This window comes from Micromys minutus, assembly GCF_963924665.1.
Source record: "Micromys minutus genome assembly, chromosome: 13".
In the NCBI taxonomy this organism is placed as follows: domain Eukaryota; kingdom Metazoa; phylum Chordata; class Mammalia; order Rodentia; family Muridae; genus Micromys; species Micromys minutus.
This window is the reverse complement of record NC_137982.1, coordinates 11488108-11508821: the sequence shown is the minus strand read 5'-3', so window position 1 is coordinate 11508821 and position 20714 is coordinate 11488108. Positions and strand designations below refer to the sequence as shown.

Sequence of the window (20714 nt, the reverse complement as noted above, 5' to 3'; positions counted from 1 at the left end):
TATCTGCTTGGATCTCCCCCCACATTAATCTTGTCAGTACAATGTTTGGGGAGGAAACAAATCACATGTGATCGAGAGTCCTCATTTAACTGCAAGACTCATTTATTTAAAAAAAAGAGAGAATTCCTGATGGCGTATCGGTTTGTTTTTTACACCATTACTCATTGTAGCCTAACCTGGCCCTTGGGTAGGCATTTTCTCAGTGTAGCCAGCTGTAGGTGATTTCTCAATTACAATCTGACAGACGGATCTGTTCTCACTAGGGTGAATGCTTGATGTGTCCTTGCTTATTAGAAGCTCTTCTTAAAACCCTCCAATTTTTCTTTTCTAGGGGTTTGTGGATGTTTTTCTGAGTTTGCTCTGGGTTTGCGCATGCTCTTGCCCCTGTAAATCTCGCCTGCTCATGTTCAACCCAGGGTCGTCACACATCAAAAGCCAGGATCCCACACATTGACAGATGCAGGGCAAACACCTGGAGAGGCAAGGCCCTCAACCAGTAGGTATGGCTTACGTGGCTTCAGGCAAGTTCACTTCTAACTCAGGAAAATCTGACCCTCATGAGCCCGAGTTGGTCTATGCAGACACCAGATGCTTTTGGGGACAGCCAACCTTAGTGTAACCCTGGGCAGAGTTCCAGCTCTTCTCTCCTCGGGTTATAGAGGACTAATAGGGTTTGACCCAGAGCCTCTGCAGCAGGGAGTGTGGCAGCTATGCGCTCCCAGGAATCATTGGGGCTCCCAGCCTGTGGAGCTCAGGAGGGCCTTTAAGAGGTCAGCTGCTCTACTTCCAAGTACAGGCTTTCAGCAGAGGAGGGGTGGCCCCAGGTCATGGCTAGAACAGTATTAGCTCAAGATTCAGTTACCTGTAGAAAACAACCCAGGATACCGCTGAATAAAGTCGAGCCAGGCTTAAAATAGCTAAATAAATCTTTAATATTTCTAATTGCAAATGTACAGAAATTGCACAGCCACACGGAGTCTTCGAACACCAACAACTTCTCTGTACATTATTACATGGTTAAAAGTCTCGACGGAGGGAAGGGCTCCGGCCGACTCCGATGTTTGCATTTTTTTCCTTTTCACATACTTACAAAATGGGGAGCTGGGCACAGTGGGGAGACAGGTAGCCTTGTGGCTGAGTATATAGAAAAGAGGGGCTGGTTCCCTGGACAGTCTGGCTCCCAGACGTACGGGTATGAGGGAGTGGTGTCCCTCGGGCAGGTGCTGGGGTACACGTGGAGCTCTGGCCCTGGTCCCCACCCCCACTCCTGGGCAGTCAGAAGTCTTCACTCAGAGGAAGTTTGGCAGTTTCCTTCACCCTAACATACAAGTTGAATAAAGAGGTCAGGTGTCTGTGCTGGCAGGGGAGGGCAGCTCTCTCCAGCAGGGCCTGGGTGTCAGTGGCCGGGGGCCTTCCCAGAGCAGGGCCTCTGCCAACTCTAGCCCTTGCTGCAGGCAGAGCTCAGCCCCAAGGCTGTGGGGCAGGAGGATGCTTTACTGGCCCCATTGGGGCATGTGCCCCATCAACCTCCCACCCCAACAGCATGCTTGAAACAAATCAATGCCCTGGGCAGGAAAAGACCAACAGACACCTAGACTGCAAAGCTCTTTGTCCCGCCCAGCACCGTTCTCTAGGCTGTATCCCCCGTGAGAGCAGTGTCCTGGCCAGCCCTCACAGCACCAGGACTAAAGGACTATGTACACTCCTTGGGTGAAATAGGTCCATTACAGTCAAACACCAAGAACATTTACAAAAATCGGCAGACTTGCAGTTAAGATAAAAATCTGTGGAGAGTCTGTACACTTTTACAGTTTTTGCACTAGGTAAATAAGGCTCTCGGCCTGAGAGCTAACAACCCCACCAGAGGGGCCATCGCATCTGGCCCTGCGCTCTCCTGTCCAGGCCTGGGGACCTCCCCATATTGCTAGGAGGCGCTCAGACAGAGGTCACTTTACAAGGCATGGGCGAGAGTGCAGGTGGGAAGGAAAACAGGGCTCCCTGGGCAATGAAAGGGCAAGACCCAGACCAGGCCAGGCCCTGCCCAAGACGCTACCCCTGCTGAAATGCACAGGCGCAGGGGTGTGGACAGGAGTGGGGCAGGAAGAGGCAGTGGCAGGACCTCAGCCCCACCTCCTTCCTTCCTGAGGTCTCTGACCTTTGATGGCCATGCCCTCTCCTGGCACTGGTCTGCAGCTTAACTGGGTTGTAGGTTACAGCTAAAAGCCCAGAGTATCTACCCTTTACCCTTGCCTGTCCGTGGACTGAATCTGGGGTGCAGCATAGCTAGGCCACGCCCCCAGGACTTCCATCCTTTCTAGTGAGGACTCTTAGGAGCGTTAAGTGCAGCTGGCCAAGCCTCATTCTGCTGTCTGGGCAAAGGCCCTAGCTCCTGCCCTAGGTAACTCAGAGCCAGGGCTTGGAATCTAGAGTGTGGGAACAGATGGGGACCCAAGCGAGAGACCCAAGCTCCTGCCCATCTCTTTTCCACAAGGGGGGAGGGACAGATATGCTACAGAACAGCCTAGAGCTGGGGAAAACCAGCCCCAGCGGTGGGGTGTGCCCCTCCCTGCCTGCAGTGCCTGGGTCCTTGGCTGGGGCTGGGAGGGTGAGGAGAGGCGACTGCACACACGGGGCCTGGTGCAGGCTGCTGCTGTCTTGGAGAGGGAGCAAGTCTAACATCCTCCAGGGCCGCTATTTCCCATGCAGTGCGCACGCTCAATTTAAAAGGCCCCTGTGTTCCAGCAAGCGAGCAAGCGGGCTTTTGTTTCTAATGCATACTGTGAAAGGAAAAAAAATCACAGTTATCCACCTTCTCAGGGCCTACAAGTTTTAGAATTTTTCTTTTAAACTATCAGAGAAAAGAGATCACCTTTGCTGGGTGAGCACCGGCTGGCCTCTCCTCACAGGGCCACTGTGCTGGGACACAATGGGGCCCTGGAGAAGGCATCTATAATGCATGGTGCAACCTGGCCACCTTTGCCCAGCTCTCTGGCTTCTGGGAGTTCCAAGAGCATGAGCCAGGCCCACATGTGAAGTATGGGAAGCTATGGCTCCTCCCACGGGGAGGGGATGAGGGCCCAGCAGAGAAAGTGCAGTGCTGGCTGTTTGGCAATGCAATGAAGGAAGGGAAGGAGAGTGGAGGGTGTCAAAGTTCTGACCCTCAGTTCCTCAATGCCAGGCAGGGTCCCTGACCAGCTGCATGCAGTGGCAGAGGCTCAGGGAAGAGATAAGCAGGCCACTCTGTCTGCCAACTACTCCATCAGGTCCCAAGGGAAACCCACGGCAGCAGCCCCTAGACCTTGCTTGAGCCCTTTCCAGGTAGCTCCCTCCATGGCAAAGGGTAAGGGGTACATGCACCTGGCTGTTCAAAGAGGAAAAGGTGCCACATACCAAATCCAACAACCAGAGACACATTTGGCATGCCTCTCTGCAGGCTGTCCCCACTCCCCAGTGCAGTCTTTGCTGCCTCTACCCACACCCACTGTTCAGGTGGGCGAGGAGAAGGGGGGGCACTGTGCCCTCAGTCTCACGCTCCATCAGTCCTGTGCCCCCTCCACTGCAGGCTAGTCTGCAACTGTGGGGAGCCTCCTGACGGAGACCCTGTCCCGGGCCACCACAGTCCCCCTCTCCTCAGGCAGGTTAACAATTGCTGCTGTTTCTGAACTCGCCGTTCTCAGTAATCTGCAATTTGGTGGGGTTGGTGGGGGAGACGCCGTTACGGGCTTGCATGCTGTACCTCTCTTTCAGCTGTGTGAGGGCGCTCATGAGGCGGGCATTGGCAGCATCCAGTGAGGCAATGCGTTTTTCCTGTGGGCAAAGAGGACATCAGTGGCACTTGAGATGGGCTCTAGCTAGCCGTAGTCGGGAGAGAGCACCACAACAGGCAGGAGAAGCAGGAAGACTTGGCTGTGTAACTGCCACGGTTGTTAGGCCCAGGCTGTGGAGTAGCTGGCTCTGTATTGTCCCAGACTGGGGCCTATCACCTGCCTCTTACCTTATACAATGTAAGTGGAGCTCCAGCCACCCGACGCTCACCTGCTTCCATGCTCCTTCCTAGGTTATGTAGCTTACAGTCTAACCAAACCTGCCAGTTCTTGGGGCATTTAGAGGAAGGATTTTGGGGTCCAGAGCCCCTCTGCCTAGCTTTCTTTCACCTCCCCAGTCCTGCTTACTCCACTCCAAGTCCCTGGTCAGCATCCTTAGAGCACAGAGAGAGACCTTGGTTCCTGGTCCATGGTTTCCACACTGAGGTGTAACCAAGGATGAGAGCCAGTCACACTCCCCCAGGCCACTACCCCAAGCTCTGTAACACTGTAGCCAGAACCCAACCTGGGCATCGATGATCTTCTGTTTGGAATCTACAGCTGCTTGCATCTCTGCATGATCCTTCTTCAGTTCCTCTTCTACAGACATCAACCTGTGACCAGAGATGGACAGTCAGGTAGACTAGAAGGAGGAAAACCATTCTATCTATAGAGGGGACATGCTAGGCAAGAGCAGAGGCCTCTCAACTGTCCCCCAGCACTGACACGGCTGGACTACTCTGTCTTGACCCTAACTCCCCACCACAGCTTTGTTCTCCAGGGCTCTCTCCATTCCAACGCCTTCCAAGCCCCAAGGAATGCCATGTTACAGGGTCTGTGACAGGAGATAAGATGAAAACCCTAAAAAAGGCTCTAGACCCCCGTCTATTATGTCCACTGAGGTGATGTGGGCTTTATGAAGGCACAAGGTTCAGGGACACCAGGAATATCACACTAGCTGGAGGAAGAGCCTACAAGCTGCTGTGGTGGGGTGCTGGTATCAAGGTGATGAGGGAGTTCAGCAGGGACGAGGTGGAGATTCGATAGCGCCAGGCAGAGATGGACCCTACTGATTTCCTTCGTGTCTCTGTAGGAATCCTGATTCTGCCTGACAAAACCCCAGCAAGTTGGGAACATCCCATAAGCTACATGTGGGGGAAGATGTGCCATAGGGGGCCATGAAGAATTCTGGGAAGGCACCTGCACCATGGAACAGCCAGATGAGACCAAGTCTGAAGGCCTTCAGGTCCCACCCTAGCAAAGCTCCAAAATGCCTAGCATTGCACCAAAGCTGCCAAGGATACAGAAACGTAAGGAAATGAAGTCATAACCAGGAGGAAGACTAGTGAGAACGGATGGAGATGACAGACAGAGAGTAGCAGGTGATGCTGTGAGGCGGCAACCGTGTGGACAAGAGACCGTCCAAGCACGAGGAAGACAAGTTTAAACCATAGTGAGACCCCACAGACTTGAAGGAGAAAGGACCGACTGCAGGCACTGCAGAAACCCCAGTATTCCACTTCAGATCACAAGTGAGCCAGGTAACCCCAGCTACCTGGGAGACTGATGCAGGAGGATGACAGCAAGTTCAAGACCTTTTGGGCTGTAGGCAAGTTCAGGGAGAGCTCAGGAAACTTATTTATAAAGAAACTGTCTCAAGTACAAAGGTTGGGGTATAACTCGGTAACAGAGAACTGTCTAGACGGCCCAGGCCCTGCGTTAATCCTCACCCAGTAATATAAAATATATATAAAACCCAGTAATATATGTATAAAACTCAGAGAACAATGGAAAAAGAAAACAGCTGGGGGTGGGGGGGATGAACGGATGGCTCTGTGGTTATGAATATCTGTTGCTCTTACAAAGCACATGAATTCAATTCCTAGAACCCACAGGCAGCTTACAAGCACCTGTAACTCCAGCTCACAAGATCTGACACAGACTTGCAGGCAGATCACCCATACATATAAAATAATAGGGAGAAAGAAGGAAAAAGAGAAAACGACTAAGAACGATGGAATGGAGACAGTACAGAGCAGCCTACTGCACCTGAGGGCTGGCGACAGGGGCCAGGGGAAGAGTGGGAAGCAGAGTCACACACAGCTCTAAGACTAGCCAACCCAAGAAACACAAAGAAAACCACACCAGGCATGTAATCGTCAAACTGAAACTGAAATTGTTGACATTTGCTGAAAAAAACACTGGGAGGGTCAGATGGCTCAGTGAGCTGAATCACTGCCACACAAGCTTAGTAACCCGAGATCACTCTCCAGAACACACAGGGAAGAGAAGCCACCTACACACAGACACACACACACACACACACACACACACACACACACACACACACACCTGTCCTATGGCCTATACACACACACAAATATGCCTCTCCCCAGTAGTAAGTAAAATTAAAATATGTTTAGTGTTATGGAGCCAACCTAGGGTCTGTGCATGCCAGGCAAGCATTCTAACAATGAACTCAACATTGAAAGAGCAGACTATGTAAACAAACAAACAAAACAAAACAAAGACAGAGCAATGTTCCTGCCCACAGTAGCCAGGGGAGGTCCCATCAAGCCACTTCTGCTCGCAAAGCCTGGCACGATTATCATCTGCCCTTTGAGGAAGACAGTCAACAAACACCCAAAGCATCGGGATGTGCAGCATGGAAGGCACCGGAGAGATGCTATGGAATAAAAGACACAGTCCACGGCAGGCAAGAAGTAAGAAAGATGCGAATGCTACATACAAACAGGAAAACGGCTCTAAGGGTAACAGGCTTAAAAACAGTCACATTAAAAATAAATGTCTTAAGTGCTCCAATTAAAAGGCAGAAGTTGTGAGACAAACAGGTCTATCTATGGGAACCTGTAAAGTAAACCTGTGCATAGAGATGGGCACTTTGGTCTGAAGTTTGTGTCTACACTCAAATGTGTGCACACTGAGACTCAGGCTGTGCTTTGCTACTAGCTGTCCTCCGGGAAGTCACTGGGTCACAAGATATTTCTACCCTTACCAGAGAAGCTGGAAGGAGCTTGCTTCTAAGGACATAGCACCAAAGTATGTCTATGAAGGAGAGCTACATTAAATTTGTTGATGCCCTGATCTTAGACATGGCAACCCTCGAACTGTGAGCAGTACCTTTTTCTTGTTTATAATCACCTAGTGCTGATATTTAGTTATAAAACTGAAAATGGACTGAACAATGGTTTAAAAGTATATAGGGCAGAAAATGATACACCATGCTAACCTCAGTCAGAGAAAGTTGGAGTATCTATATTAGAAATAAGATGGAAAAAAAGTATAATTAAAAAGGCCAGTTTGCTAATGGTACATAATAAACTTAAAAGAACACCCACACAAGACTAGAAAGTGTCAACGAAGCAAAAACCAACAGAAATAAACCAGGAGCATCATGTTTAGATAGCTCAGTATGCCTATCTCAGAAGCCGACAGAATAACACAAGCAAGCAGGCAAAGTACCAGCAAGGACAGGTTAGACCCAACTGTCCTGATGCTGTTTCCATTCATGGACACAGGGAAGGGGAGATGGCCAGGCACCAAGGAAGTCAAGAACAGAGTGGGATGTCAAGCAGTTCGTAGGTGTCCAGCCACCTGGTATCTGCTCTGCTAATCTTCTGTAATGAAAAGAAGCCCAGGACGGAAAACAACCACCAGTCGGGCAGAACAGGTGACCTGGGAAGGATTTGTGCTGTGGACAAAACAGAAGGCTAAGGGGGAGTTCCCTGTCTACCTCACACCTGCTCAGTCCCAGGTCTGAGCCAATGACCAGCCTATCAGCCCACACTCCAGGACTGGGACACAGTGGGCGGCCTAGACACTGCCTGTGTGCAGACACCAAGGACAGAATGCCCACCCCATCCCGGGCAGAGACAGAGGGAAGAGGGCTAAGCTACCAAAACCAATTGACCTCAGAAACTCTTCAGACAAATCAGACATTGGAAACCCAATAGACCCCCACCCAGCATACTGGCATAGCCACCCCTCTCTTCCCAACCCAAACCCTTTCCTACCCACATGGCACCCAAACATATACCCAGATGTCCTTCTCCATGCCCTCAAATCCAGCTTTCTAATTCCCCTAGAGCTTGGCAGATGGCAAGCTTCTTACAGGTGTTCCCACCAACCCACTGCCAAGCACCGGCTTGTCCTCTTGTCCCTCGAAGGCCCTGTGGCCCAGTGGGCAGCGCACTCACCTGCTGATGATGCCTTTCATCTGGATGTCCTTGTCTTCCTGCTGCCGCCGCAGCCGCTCCTCACCCTCTTCCAGCCGCGCCTGGTACTCTAGCACCAGCTTCTGCGTCGTCTCCTCCTGGCACTTGAACAGGGTCTCATACTCCTCCAGCTTCTTGGTGGAGATCCGCAGCTTGTCTTGCAGCACTGCCAGGTCCTGCCAGCAGGGCAGCGAGCCGTGGGCCAGCGCCCGGCACAGAGAGCATAGCCTCATCAGCCTGAGCAGAGCACAGGCTAGGCACGAGCCAACAGGGAATAGCCCAGTAACAAGACTCAATTCTGTGGCTGCCAAAGGTCTGTCCCCTCCTCTCCCAGTCCAACCCTTACAGTCAGGAGCAGGGTGAGAACTTAACCCAAGCCTCAAAGACTAAGGGTTTAACTTGAACATGTATCACTATGTGCCTGAGTTCAGAAGAGGGTGTCAGATCCCTTGGAACTGGAGTTTCAGATGGCTGTTAGCTACCGTGTGGGTGCTGGGAAATGAACCCTAGTCCTCTGTAAGAGCAACAAGTGCTCTTAATTTCTGGGCCATTGTAACCTTGAAGTTTTTAGAGGAAGTCCTGGGTGTGTGGAGAACACATGGCAGTGCCCTGAGAGCAGGGCGGCACTGCAGGAGGGACGAGAGGCTCAGTCAAGTCCCATGAGAAACAACTGCCCAATGAGATGAGACCCAGGCTCCCGGGTGCCACCTAAGCAGAGCAGCACAGGAGTGGGGTGCAGTGTGAGCAGCAGTGGGAACGAGGGGAGGGGAGAAGCAAAACAAGGTGTCTCGGGATCTCCAGATGTGACTCAGCCTCTGGGGGGAGGGCAGGAGAAAGGGAGTCTGCAGGAAGCCAGACCTCCTTCCTCTCTTCTTCATCATGGTTCTGGGAGCACCATGTTCCATGTCCCCAGGTTCCCTTCACATACTGGAGAAAGCAGGTGGATGCAGTGAGCCGGGAATGGTGGTAGGTAGCAAATGCAGCATGGAGATGGGCTCCCTCCAAGTAGGGGACCGGGGACACTGCCACCCTGACCAAGGGGCTGCTCACAAGGCTGCGGCAGCTGTCCTAGGATTCCAGGGCTGAGGGGGAAGTATTTGGGTGGGGTGCTCTGGCACATCTATCTTCCTGCAGTTTGGTATGCAGGAAAAGTAAGAACACCCATGGATCCAGGATGGGGGAGAGCAGCTGAAGCCTGCTATTGCCCCAGAAATGGTAGATACATGGGAGGAAAGAAACATCCATCCCACTGGCAATATGGCTTCTTTCCTTACCTTGGTAATTATGCTGTTCCTCCCTAAGCCCTAGGTAAACCTAGGTAGCCTAAATCCAGGGGAAGGAGCCTATGTGGGTAGCTCTTCTAGCAGTCATAGGACCTCTGCCTCTGGCTCTTTTTTCCCAAGGATCCCAAGAGTCTCTAGTGGCCCCATGGCATCTTGTTTCTAAGCCTCAGATCCTTAAACGTCCTTGAGCAGCAAGGAGCTCTCCTCAACCTGTGACCCTAGGCTGCATACAGACCTCTCCAGGTCACTGATGCACAGCCTGTAAAGGGAACCTCAGGTCCACGCTAAGGGCTTGCTGCTTTCCTTCCAGTTGTACTGACTGCAGTTTCCCCATTGGCAGGGGAGTTGAGGACTGGCTGGCATGACAGGACGAAACAAGCAGTGTCGCTCCACTAAGGGCTCTGGAGAGAACCCCATCCCAGCACTGGTGGAGGCGGCCCACCCTACCCTCCCAGCCCAGGTCCGGGTCTAGGTCCAGTTTTACCTTTTCTGCTTGGCTGAGCTCCTCCTTACTCCTTAGCCTATCCCTGTGGGGGGGATCTGGGCCCAGACCCTCGTCTTCTAATAACTGCGCGTTCATGGTCAAGAGCCAAGCGGCCGTGCGGTCCAGGGCATTGGGACTGACGGGTGAAGGGCCCTATGATGAAACACAGCTTGTGAGGGGCTGTGAAGAGGCAGAGATCGTAAGGCGGGGATGGCCATTAGGAAGCCACAGATGGAAGGGAGAGGACCTCTGCTGCCTGAGTGCCTACTTAAGGACTTCAGCCTCCTAGACAGAGCTGGAGCCAGACGAAAGCCCAGGGGGGCTCAGGGCACTGCAGTCTGCTACCATCAAGTGCTGGGGCAGCCTGGCAAAGAGGTGGTCAACCTACACATATCAGCCTGTCTTGCTGAAGCCGTTGGGTGGCAAGGATGGGCTACCCTCCTGGTAGCCATGTCAGGAGTTGGCTCAGCCTGTGGGAGCTTCAGGCAGTGAAGCCAGAGCAGAACAAGTGGCCTGGGGTTTGGGAAGAACTTTACTAGGCATGAACTAGAGACAAATAGAAACAGATCTTGTTCCCTGCCAAGTCTATCCCTGGGGAACTGATAAAGGAGCCTGGCTTTGCTTAAGGCCTTGGAGGTCCTGAATCCAGGAAAAAAGGAGTTCATATGGTGGGCCAGCGGATGGGGCGGGACATAGCCCCATTCAGCATGGGATGACAGCTGGGTGCAAGTGAGGTGAAATGACCAAAGAGCAGGACAGACTGTGACTCGTGACAGATAAGAGCCCCACCCAAGATGCTGACCTGCTTGTGCATGGCGCGGGGCTTCAGCTCTGGGCTGTCTCCCTTGGAGGAGGAGGACTGTTGCCGCAGCCGGGTGCCAGGGCCGGCCCAGTCAGGTGATGCAGATGCCAGGGTTCCACTTGAGGGTCGTGGGTACTGTAGGGTGCTCAGCAGGGTAGGAGGTGTCCTGCCCCGGGGGGCAGGAGGTGGTGGTGGTGGCGGCGGTGGTGGCTGGTCAATCCTCCGCTGGGGACCTGCACTATTTTGCCTCGGCACTGTGGGTTGCCCACCCTTCTCAGTCAGTGACATCTGCCTCCGTGCCAGCTCACAGGGCCGCCTTGTCAGCTCCTCAGCAGCAGTGCTGAAACTTCCTAGTTTGGCAGCGGCTGCCAGCTCTTCACTATTGCTGTGAGAGCTCAGGGAGCTGTGGCCCTCAGAGCCTGAGTCACCAAGGCCACGGGGTGACAGTGGCAGGCCAGCAGCCATCTGGTACACGGGATTCTGAAAGGAGAGTGGGGCCAACAACTGGGGCCGGCCTGGTGCACCCTCGGAGGTGCCTGGTGTGGTTGGTGTTGGCACTGCCCGCCGCACTGTGGCCAGTCCTGCCAGGCTCACCGGGGCTGCCCGGGCCGGCCACCCAGCCACCAGCTGAGTCGCAGGCACCTGCCCGTCAGCAGGTAGGGCATCGGGGCCCACTGGGGAACCTGCCTCCCCATCCAGCGTGCGGGCGTCCTGGAGGTCCACCATGGACAGGCTCTTGCTGCCGTTGGCCATCTGCAGGTCAGGCTCGTTGGCTTCTGAATAACTTGAGCTGCGGGCAGGTGAAGGCTGGACCCCGGAGGACCTTGTGACAAAAAACAAGTCCTTGTTTTCGGGGGTTGGAGACGGTAACCGGGTGAAATCTATCAGACTGCAGGGAGACAAGCACACACAGGGAAAGAAGGGGAAAAGAACCGTGAGTCCAGACTCGTGGGCCCAAACCAACAGCACCATCATCTGCTGGGCCCGGCAGCTTCAGTCAGGGCTGCTGCAGACATGGCTGGGTGGCAGAGGGGCTAAGAGTTCCAGGGTCACTGGTGAGGTGGCTGGTCCAACAGAACTGTTCTTTAGGGACCAGCCCTGTAGGTGCATCATGGGACAATGGCTGTCAGGGTCTAGCCAAGCCCAAAGCTTGGGAGCTGCTATCTCTGGGTTCTGAATAGTATCACCATTTTACTGGGGCTCCCTATGCCTCCCCTTCTGTTCCTAGCCAGCCCGGTAACTCTAGTGGGAGCCTAGTGAACCCTCCCCTGCCCTGCCTCCTTGTGCCACTCTCTTTGAGTGGCAGGCGGAGGCTGACATTCCTGGCAAAAACAGGGTTATGAGAGGAGTTGTCAAGAGCATGAGACAAGCAGGCAGGTCTGAATCTGTGCTGCAGGTAATAGTCTCCCTCACTCATAGCAATCCACCTGCCTCTGCCTCCCAAGTACTGGCATTAAAGGCATGCATCACCATGGGTAGCAAAAAGGGGTATGTTTTAAGAAGCACAGGTCCCGAGGAAATGTCAGGGGTTGGGGTCAGTAATTATCTCTAAACACAGGCTTTGTCAGCTCTCTGCTTGGTATCAACCTTGAACCCAAGAATGTCTTTCCCAGAAATGCATCTTTTCCAAAAAGCATAATCATTCCTCCTACAAGAAGCCTGCTCTGATTTATCTCAAATGGCAGCTAGTCTCTTAAGCTTGCTCCACACACTCTGGGTCTCATCAGGCTTCTTGTGAGTGTTTGTATGGGCTGATTTCCTTGTTGATACCACAGCTGGGCTGCGCCTGGGCTGCATGCACGCCCTACCCCACCCAGCACAGCTGGGCAGCTCTTACCCAGAGAGATCATTCTCAATCACCATCTTTTGAAGCCCAGCTGAGACGCTGCTGCTGCCAGAGCCTGGTGTGGAGGCCAAGTCATTGGTGCCAGGGAGCTGCCCACTGCCTGGAGTGCTCAGTGCTGTGTGGACATCCCTCAGGATACGAGGCAGGGGCCCCAGCTTGGACACAATGCTCTGCAAAAATGGAAACAGGCAATTGTCACCTATGTTACAGAAATGTGGAACCCTGATTCCCACCAATCAAACCCAGCAAGTTTGTGAAAATGCTGCAAATCTGCCTTGTCATAACCCCCAAACTCTCTTCCCTACCCAAGAGGCATCTATAGTAGCCCCTCAAACTACCTATTTTATCAAGGGGGGGGGTGCTTGTCCCCTCTGATGCCTGAACCTGTAGATATAGGCCAGATACAGATGCAAGGTGCTGGCCCAAGAAAGGACTGCCTAGTGCCTTCTGAACCGCTGTCACAGCATAGCTGTGTAGAGGATTCTGGCTGAGCTGAAGGAGTGCACACTACCATGCAGTGGAAAACCCTGCAAGTTAGAGCTGGCAATCCCCATGGCAGAGCTGTGGAGGCAACAGGTCCATTTCACATTCTTGTCACACCCTATCACTTGTGTGACAATACTGATCATTTTCTGTACTTCCTGCCTGGTTCTGAGACCCATGGGACAGTGACCAGCATACTGGCTCAGGAACAGAGGGAGGGAGGAAGCCTTAAGCAAAACTGTGCCCCTGCAATTTTAACAGCAAGAGTGTCAGCGAGAAGCTGGGACTCCAGTCCATTAGCGGCAAGATTCGCAGTGTTCCCACTACAGGATATTGTACTACACTGAAGGGCCAGAGGTAGTGGTAGGTAATGTGACGTAGGAAGACATCCACAACGTGAACGAAGGATACAACGACCGTGTACAGCTAAATTCTCACTTGAAAACATAGAGACTCACATGTATTCATGCCTGAGTATGAAGATGTGTCTACAAGACACATGGCAAAGTAATCACCTCCAGGAATGGGACAGGAGGTAGGGACTAGCCTGGGGTCAGCAATCACCTCCAGGAATGGGACAAGAGGCAGGACCATCCCCAGCTCAGCAATCATTGCTTTTGTAATGTGATCTCCTAGTGCCCTGGACAGCAAGGCAAGTTAAGAAGTGGTTTCTGGCAGGGTATAGTGGGTTACAGCTACTGGAGATCAGCAAGACTCCAGGCTAGGGAAGGGGCTGCTTGGGCCATGTAACTGAAGCAATGTCAGACATGTAGGGATAAATCCTGTCCACTGACAGCTAATGGCAATTATGAAAAATTTTTTTCCCCTGAATTTGGGACCAAACTTGGGGCCTTGTGCATGCCAGATCAACATGCTACTGAGCTATGAGCTCTTGTTCTACAGAGGTTACCAAAGTCTGATCTGACATGGGGAGGATCCTCTGTATCTTGTCCTCAGTAGCTACAAAACCAAGAGCAAGGTAAAGCAACTAAGACCCCTTTCCTCTCCCACTCAGGTAAGGAGTGAGCATTCACTTGTGTATTGGGCTATCAGAGCTGAGCACGCAGGTGTAGACCTGGACCCAGTACCCAGAGCAAACAGCTCTGCCCAGTGTTGGGGAGTGAATGAGCCCTCCAACCTGGCAGATACAACATTTAACCCAGGCAACAGGCACCTGATCAAGCTGGCTGACAGCTTCCCAGAGCAGAGAGTGCAAGCTGGAGAGCTCCCGGCCCAGGTCTATGTAGCCCTCAAAGCCTGCTGTGTTAGAAAGGGTCTCAGGGTTGGAGATCTCCAACAGGAAGCGCTGCATGTTGGTCCACTCGTGCTCCAGGAACTGGTTCATGAATGACATGTATTCTTCTTTGCTGCCAAACCTGGACAGAAAAGGGCAGCCAAGGTGAGAGCCCTTACCTGAGTCAGGTCTCATCCCTTTCCTCACCATGGCTGCTGCCAATCAAGATCCTGAGTCGCTAGGGCCTTCTCAAGGCCAAGACTCTACCCTTTCCAGGAACTAAAGTCACCAGAGTTCTGTCTCCTCTAACACTGCCCCTGATGGCCTGCATCTTTTCCTGCAGCTTGAAAGCCCAGTACATAGGTCAATCAGATCCACACTTGGCCCAGGTCTCTACTGAAGTTTTGGAGTCATCAGGGGCACCCCCAAGCCCTGTCCCCTTCTCAAGCGAAGAGACCATCATCCACTTGACAAGGCAGAGGTTTGGCGGTGGTGTCAGCGCTCCTTCTTCATCCCGGAAAAGGCCTGCTGACCTGATCTTTTAGTCATCTACTATCTGTCCCTGGGTCACTGCCTCCTCTGGACAGTGCCTATCATTTTTAGCTGACGTCTGGCTATAGCCTCCCTCAGTCTGTCCTCATCAGTCGTACCTTGTTCAGTGGAGATCCTTTTCAGGATCCAGGGCCATGTTGTGTGGTCCATCTCTGTACTCATGTGGCCTTCAGGTTCCTGTGGCCCTCATGAGTCACTTTTTGTCTTTCCTAGCTTGGTCTTGATGCCCTAGACTCCTTTGATATCATGCCAGCCTCTGCTCCTTGTCTGAGCTAGAGGACTGGTCTTCCCATCTTTTCTCCCCACAAGCCTTTGCTCTCCTGAGACTCCGGCATTTGTCTTGGCCCCACCCTTTTCTCTACTGGACTTGCCTCCGCCTGACTCATCTCTAGAGTCAAAGCCCAGTTCAGACAGACCTGGAAGAGAGCTCAATCCACAACTGCGAATTAATGACAAGATTACCCAGCCCTGCCACTTTATCTACACTATCTAAAACAGCATCCAGGGGGCTCAGAGATGGCTCAGTGGTTGAGAACACTTGCAGAGGAACCAGATTCAATTTCCAACATGCACATGGTACTTCACAACCATCTCTAATCTAGTTTCTGGGAGTCTGATGCCCTCTTTTGACCTCTATGGGCACCAAGCACTCATGTGGTAAACAGACATACATGCAGGCAAAAAACTCATAAAATTATTAAATCTTAAAAAAAAAAAAAGAAGAAGAAGAAGAAGAAAAACTTTATGCAGCTAAAGCCACCACAACTGCTTTACAAGGAATCATCTTGGCAGCATTAACCCAAGTGCCCAGATACTCAGGAAGTCAGCCATTCACTGCAAAGTGGAGCGTGGTGCTAAAAGACATACAAGAATCCTTATGGCTTGTTATAATAATATGTTAATTCAAAAAAAAGCAGAAGGAAAAAATATCATCTTCCCACCTTTAAAATCCAAAGAAGCATACCAAAACGGTACCGCAGTACTGGGAGGGTGGTTGTGGAGGAGGTTTTATTCTGAAGTACGTGGCAGTGGGGAGACTGAGGGTGACAGGGACAAAACCTAGACCTACTGCATTAGCTTAGGTCAAGAGCACACATACCCCAAGTTTCTGTCTGTCCCTGTGTACTTCAATCCCATGGGACACAACACTCACTTGGCAAAGTTGGCCAGGTTCTGGGTGACTTTGGCGATGAGCGTGAGGGTGCGTGCTGTGCGGTCGTCAGGGTACTCCTGAAGCAGGTTGAAGAGTGAGGGCGACATGATAGCAGGGCACAGGAAGCGAAGGAAGAGCGAGGCACTGATGAGCCGCTCACTGATATCCGGCCGGCCGCGGCTGCTACACTCCTGCCGCCATGAGGCAAACACCTCTTTAAGCTCCCGTGGGAAGACACTGTATAGGAACAAAGATGGGCCTGGGGGTCAGGGAGGAGCCTAGGACAGGGCAGGGCCAGATCTGTTTCTGAGTCACATGGAACCCTGAGTTCCAACCCCAGCTTTATGCTGATGGTGGAATGAGCACAGGGCGCTGCACAAGCCAGACGACCATCTACTAGGCAGAGATGTCTGTGGGCAGTGCTGCCGTGCAACCTAAGACTCACTAGGGAAACAGCCAGCACAGGGTGGGCAGACTCAGTGAAGGGTCCGAGTGCGTTAAGCATGGAGACTGGTGGGACTGGCTCCATGCCAAGATCAGGGAAAACATCTTTCTGCTTCAACACATAGGCTTCTGGGTCCAGAAGCATGAAGAAAACCACAGGGAAGGAAGACAGATGCTGTTCCTTGGGCTCCTGTTTCTGGCTATCAAAACTTGTCCCTCTGCCTGAATGGTGTCATAGGAATCTGGGTTTTCCAGAGCTCCTAATGACTGAGCAGGGGTATGAACACAGCTAGTGTGAACACAATCTGTCATGGACTAGCTGGGGAGATAAGTAAAAACTTTCCTGGTGTGACAGCTAAAAAGGCACTGGCACAGAGTTCTTGGCTCCATTGAGTACCACCTTTAGGTGGCTTTCCCACCTTTTCACCCAGACCAGATCCCAGTGTTCCCTGGACCTAGTCTACTACTAGCTCTGTCCTCAGCCCAGCAGGCAGGTCATGTGGCAATACATGAGGTGGAATCAGCAAAGCTGCCTAACAAAATGGGGGTAGGCAGTCCTCAGGCCTAGTGATGTCTACTGATGGTCTTGTCCAGGAGAAAAGACTCTTCCAGATGAAAGAAGGAAGAAACAAGAGACTCCTATCCATACAAGGTCTTCCCCATGGAATGAAGGGCAAAGGCTGAGAATACAGCCTAGCAGAAGATGACAGTGTGTTCTGAGAATGCTCAAGGCTTTACTTTACAAAGAAAGTTGTCTCCTACCCAAGAGGAACATCTTATGCAACTGAGGGACTAGAGAAAGGGCACTACCACAAACACTGACCACTGACCCCTTCCTAAGGGCACTGTTCACCTCGCAGGTCTGCCTCTGTCTATCCTTTGGGAACAGCAAGCACTTCCTGTGCCAGCTCTGAGCTGGTGCTCTTGGCTGCAAGGGTATGGATGGCTAGGTGACATGACGGGTCCCACTGAGGCAGGAATAAAGCCTTAGGGCCAGGCCACATAAGATGGCATGGGAGAAAGAACCACACAAACGTGGAGATGTGGCTTTGGAGCGGCTTGGGCAGGATGAACATAGCTCTGAGTTGAGATAATGGTGCAGGCCCCTGGGTAGCTTCTCTTCTGTGGAAGCAAACCCAGCACTGTGGCTGACAGCAAGGCTTACAGGGACAGGCCCATGTGTGCTGACCACAACCAGGCTTAGCACCAGGCCAGCAAGGTGTCATAAATGCACTTCAAAAGCAAGCAGGTGACTAGGAAAGTGGTCTTAGGAGTTTCCCCAGTGATGAATCCCAGGCCTAGTTGTGGCCCCAATGAGTAGCTCATTCTGGCTCTAATATCACCCCTTTCTTCTCTGTTCCCTGTCTCAGAGAACTAGCTAGTGCTCGCTTAGGCATTCATATGTATCCCTGCTCAATTGATTCAATTCTGATAACCTCCAGGGACAGACCGGTGAGGAGCCATGGTGCCAGGACAAGAGGGCTCTAGCTCCATGTTGTACCAGCACACTGACATTGGTCTCTACATGTGCAGGGGTTCACCAGTCACAGGTACAGATAAACTGCCATTTCCAGGTCTCACACACACACACACACACACACACACACACACACACACACACACACACACATACACACACACTCCTTATAGTTATTCAAGAGTAGTTTCCTGTATTTAAGAACTTTAAAAAAAAGGCATGATAGGAATCTGGCCATACAGCAACAAAGTGGAGTCAGATGCTAGCACCCAGGGCAGGGATGAAGGCATCCTGACAAAAAAAATAAAAATTAAAAAAATTAAAAAAAAACCCAGTCAAGATGAAAGGAAGAGAAGGCCTATGCCCCAAAGGAGCATACAAACCCCAACAGGCAGCACTAACCAGTAGGAGTTGATGATCTTGCAGAAGGCCAGCTCGCAGCACATCTTGAGGTTGCCCTGGTGCTCAGGGAGGTCAGCGGCTGAGCACTTGCTCGGGTCCACTTCACAATTTTCATCTGATTCATACAGAGCTTTGATGAACTCACCTGTGGTCGGGTGAGCATGGAGAAGGCAGTGAGGGTCTGATGAGCACTGCCCAGCCCTTGCCACCTGCTGGCCCGGCAATGTCCCCACTACCTAGTGCGTCCTGCAGGTACTTCTGGCCCACAAGTTTGAGGTATTCCTCGATGGCCTTGGTGGCCAGTGTGTTCTCCCGGAAGATGAGGTGCTCATTGTCCCCACAGCGGTCCACCTCTGACATCATCAGGTCCGTTAGGAAGTCCTAGGGAGGCAGGAAGGGAGCAGAGTGGAACCTGAGCTGAGCTGAAGAACAGGCAGCACCATCACTGTCCTTGGCCGCTGGACACCCCAGACTGACTTAGAGGGCAGATTGTGGACAGCATCACACCATGGGAAAACACTGGCAGAGGAGCTCAGCCACACCTTCCCCTCTGGCTGTGGTACCTGACAGGATGGTAGTTCCCTTCCTCTCAAGCCCAAAGCCTATAGGGTAGGAGACAAGGCACAGCAGCCCAGCACAGGGTTTCTGGAGCATTTGAAACTTCTCATTGCAATGTGCCTAACTTTTGAGAATCCTTTGAAATACAGAATTGAGACCTTGATCGAGGAGGCCAGACTGACCAACAAAAGGAAGGGCTGAGAGATAGGTGGGTCTGTGAGGAAGCTATAGTTGGCCCCCTGGATCACATCTTGGAAATATAATGATCAGAGGTAAAGACCTCGTCACTGCTGAAGCACCACCATGACTTCTACTCAAAGCCACCATCTTCCAGATGTTTTGAGACAGGTGCTGGACCTCAGCACTGGGGTAAGACATGAATCTTAAGAGGTGGCAGCAGAAGAGGGAAAGCAAGGCACAGAGCAGACAGACAGCCTGCCCAAGGCTCCACAGCTACCTGGGGCCAGGTACTGCCTCTAAGATCACAGAAAGTAGGGGAGTCCTGGGATGGGAACTGGAAACGCACACAGCTTAGACTAACAGGACCTGAAGGGGGGGCAGGAGGACACAGGTCTAAGACCCTGAGAGTGCCTCATTGCATAAGTAATCTTCAACACGTGTTCTGTTTGGCTCAAGAATGCCCTGCTAGTTCTAGACTGTTCCAGAGACATCCGTTATGTCCCATCCTCTGCATGCTCTTGGCTACTTCATACATCACCAGAGTCCCAAGCCACAGCAGCCCTTGGGACTAGGAACAGCAGCAGGGAAGGAAGGGTAAACCTTTCAGCTCACTCTCCAGACTCCCCAGAACCTCTAGCCAACTACTAAAGCCCAGCTGTATGGGCTAGAGAGCTGATTCTGCAACTGAGGGCACTGGCTGCTCTTCAGATCTAGCTTTGATTCCCAGCATCCACATGATGGCTCACAATCACTTCTAACTCTAGTCCCTGGGATCCAAAGCTCTCTTCTGACCTCTGTGGGAAGCAGGCATGTATGTGGTGCACAGACATAAATGCAGGTAAAGCAAAGCACCTGTACATAAAAAATAAAAAGTAACAGATGTAAAAACCAGACTACAACAACAACAGAAACCATGCAGTACTTCAAGAGTTGGCCCTAGCTGGCAACATACCCAGCCAGCCTGAAGGCAGGCACATGGGGAAGAGGGTCCTGACGACATGGAGGAAGGCAGCACTCTCCCTAAGGAAGTCCTTTTCCCTCCCTGTCCTTCTGCAGGGCCAGTCAGTCCAGCAGGCAATGGAGGACGCAGAGGACAAGGGGCTTCCAACCATAGCCTCCCCCTGCCAGGGCCTCTAGGAAGAGGTTAAGAGTTGATCAAGGGTTCGTGGAGTCTTAGACCATTGAGCTCTGCCCACTGAGCATCCAAACCCAGTTCCCTTCTTGGGCCTCCCTGACTACAACAGGCTGAGGGCTTAGGACATTACCTCAGGGTGACCCCCACTCCCATCCTCAAGCCTTCGTTCTCAAACAATATCATTGCTGGCCTGTTATTCAAGTCTACTACAATGCAGAGGGCTAGGACAGCTCAATTAGTGTCCCCTGACTCTTTGAGGACAGCAATCCACAAGGGACAATGAGTGGTAACTAGGAAGCATCTCACCACAGCAGCAAAGCCCATTAGAATCATGTGCTACTGGAGATGGTATGCCTTCTGGAGACATTCTGTTCACTAGCCAGTTAGGTGGAACCAAGCTGTGGTTTTTCTGGACCATGTTCAAAACTGTCAGGCTTTGGAAAGTGGTGGTAGTAGCAGGAACTGGGTGGGTCCCTCTGCCTCTGAAGCAGAGCCCATCGGCATGGCTCTCTGATCCCTATTTCTACAAGGCACCAGGGCCATGTCTGGCTGACTACACTTGGGAAGTGTACATACCCGTGCGCCTGAGTGTAAAAGCTATGAGTGAAGGCATGGGTTGAACCAGGACTATGAAGACGCTCAC

General features: G+C 52.1%; 1 protein-coding gene across 10 annotated transcripts in view; it reads right to left on the bottom strand.

The window, feature by feature from the left end:
- Positions 1-924: 924 nt before the first annotated feature.
- Positions 925-20714, bottom strand: part of DAB2IP (DAB2 interacting protein) — a 169475-nt gene continuing 149685 nt past the window's right edge. For 8 of the 10 annotated variants that reach the window (XM_080927837.1, XM_080927839.1, XM_080927841.1 and 5 more), the window contains 10 exons: positions 18435-18579; positions 18199-18343; positions 15876-16112; positions 14111-14312; positions 12445-12623; positions 10608-11496; positions 9806-9958; positions 8021-8214; positions 4330-4417; positions 925-3807 (listed from right to left, as the gene is read on the bottom strand). In XM_080927837.1, coding sequence (XP_080783963.1) covers positions 3640-3807; positions 4330-4417; positions 8021-8214; positions 9806-9958; positions 10608-11496; positions 12445-12623; positions 14111-14312; positions 15876-16112; positions 18199-18343; positions 18435-18579 — 2400 coding nt within the window. In that variant the 3' untranslated portion in view covers positions 925-3639. The remainder of the gene's footprint in view (positions 3808-4329; positions 4418-8020; positions 8215-9805; positions 9959-10607; positions 11497-12444; positions 12624-14110; positions 14313-15875; positions 16113-18198; positions 18344-18434; positions 18580-20714) is intronic. The other 2 variants (XM_080927838.1, XM_080927836.1) reach the window with 2 other exon arrangements.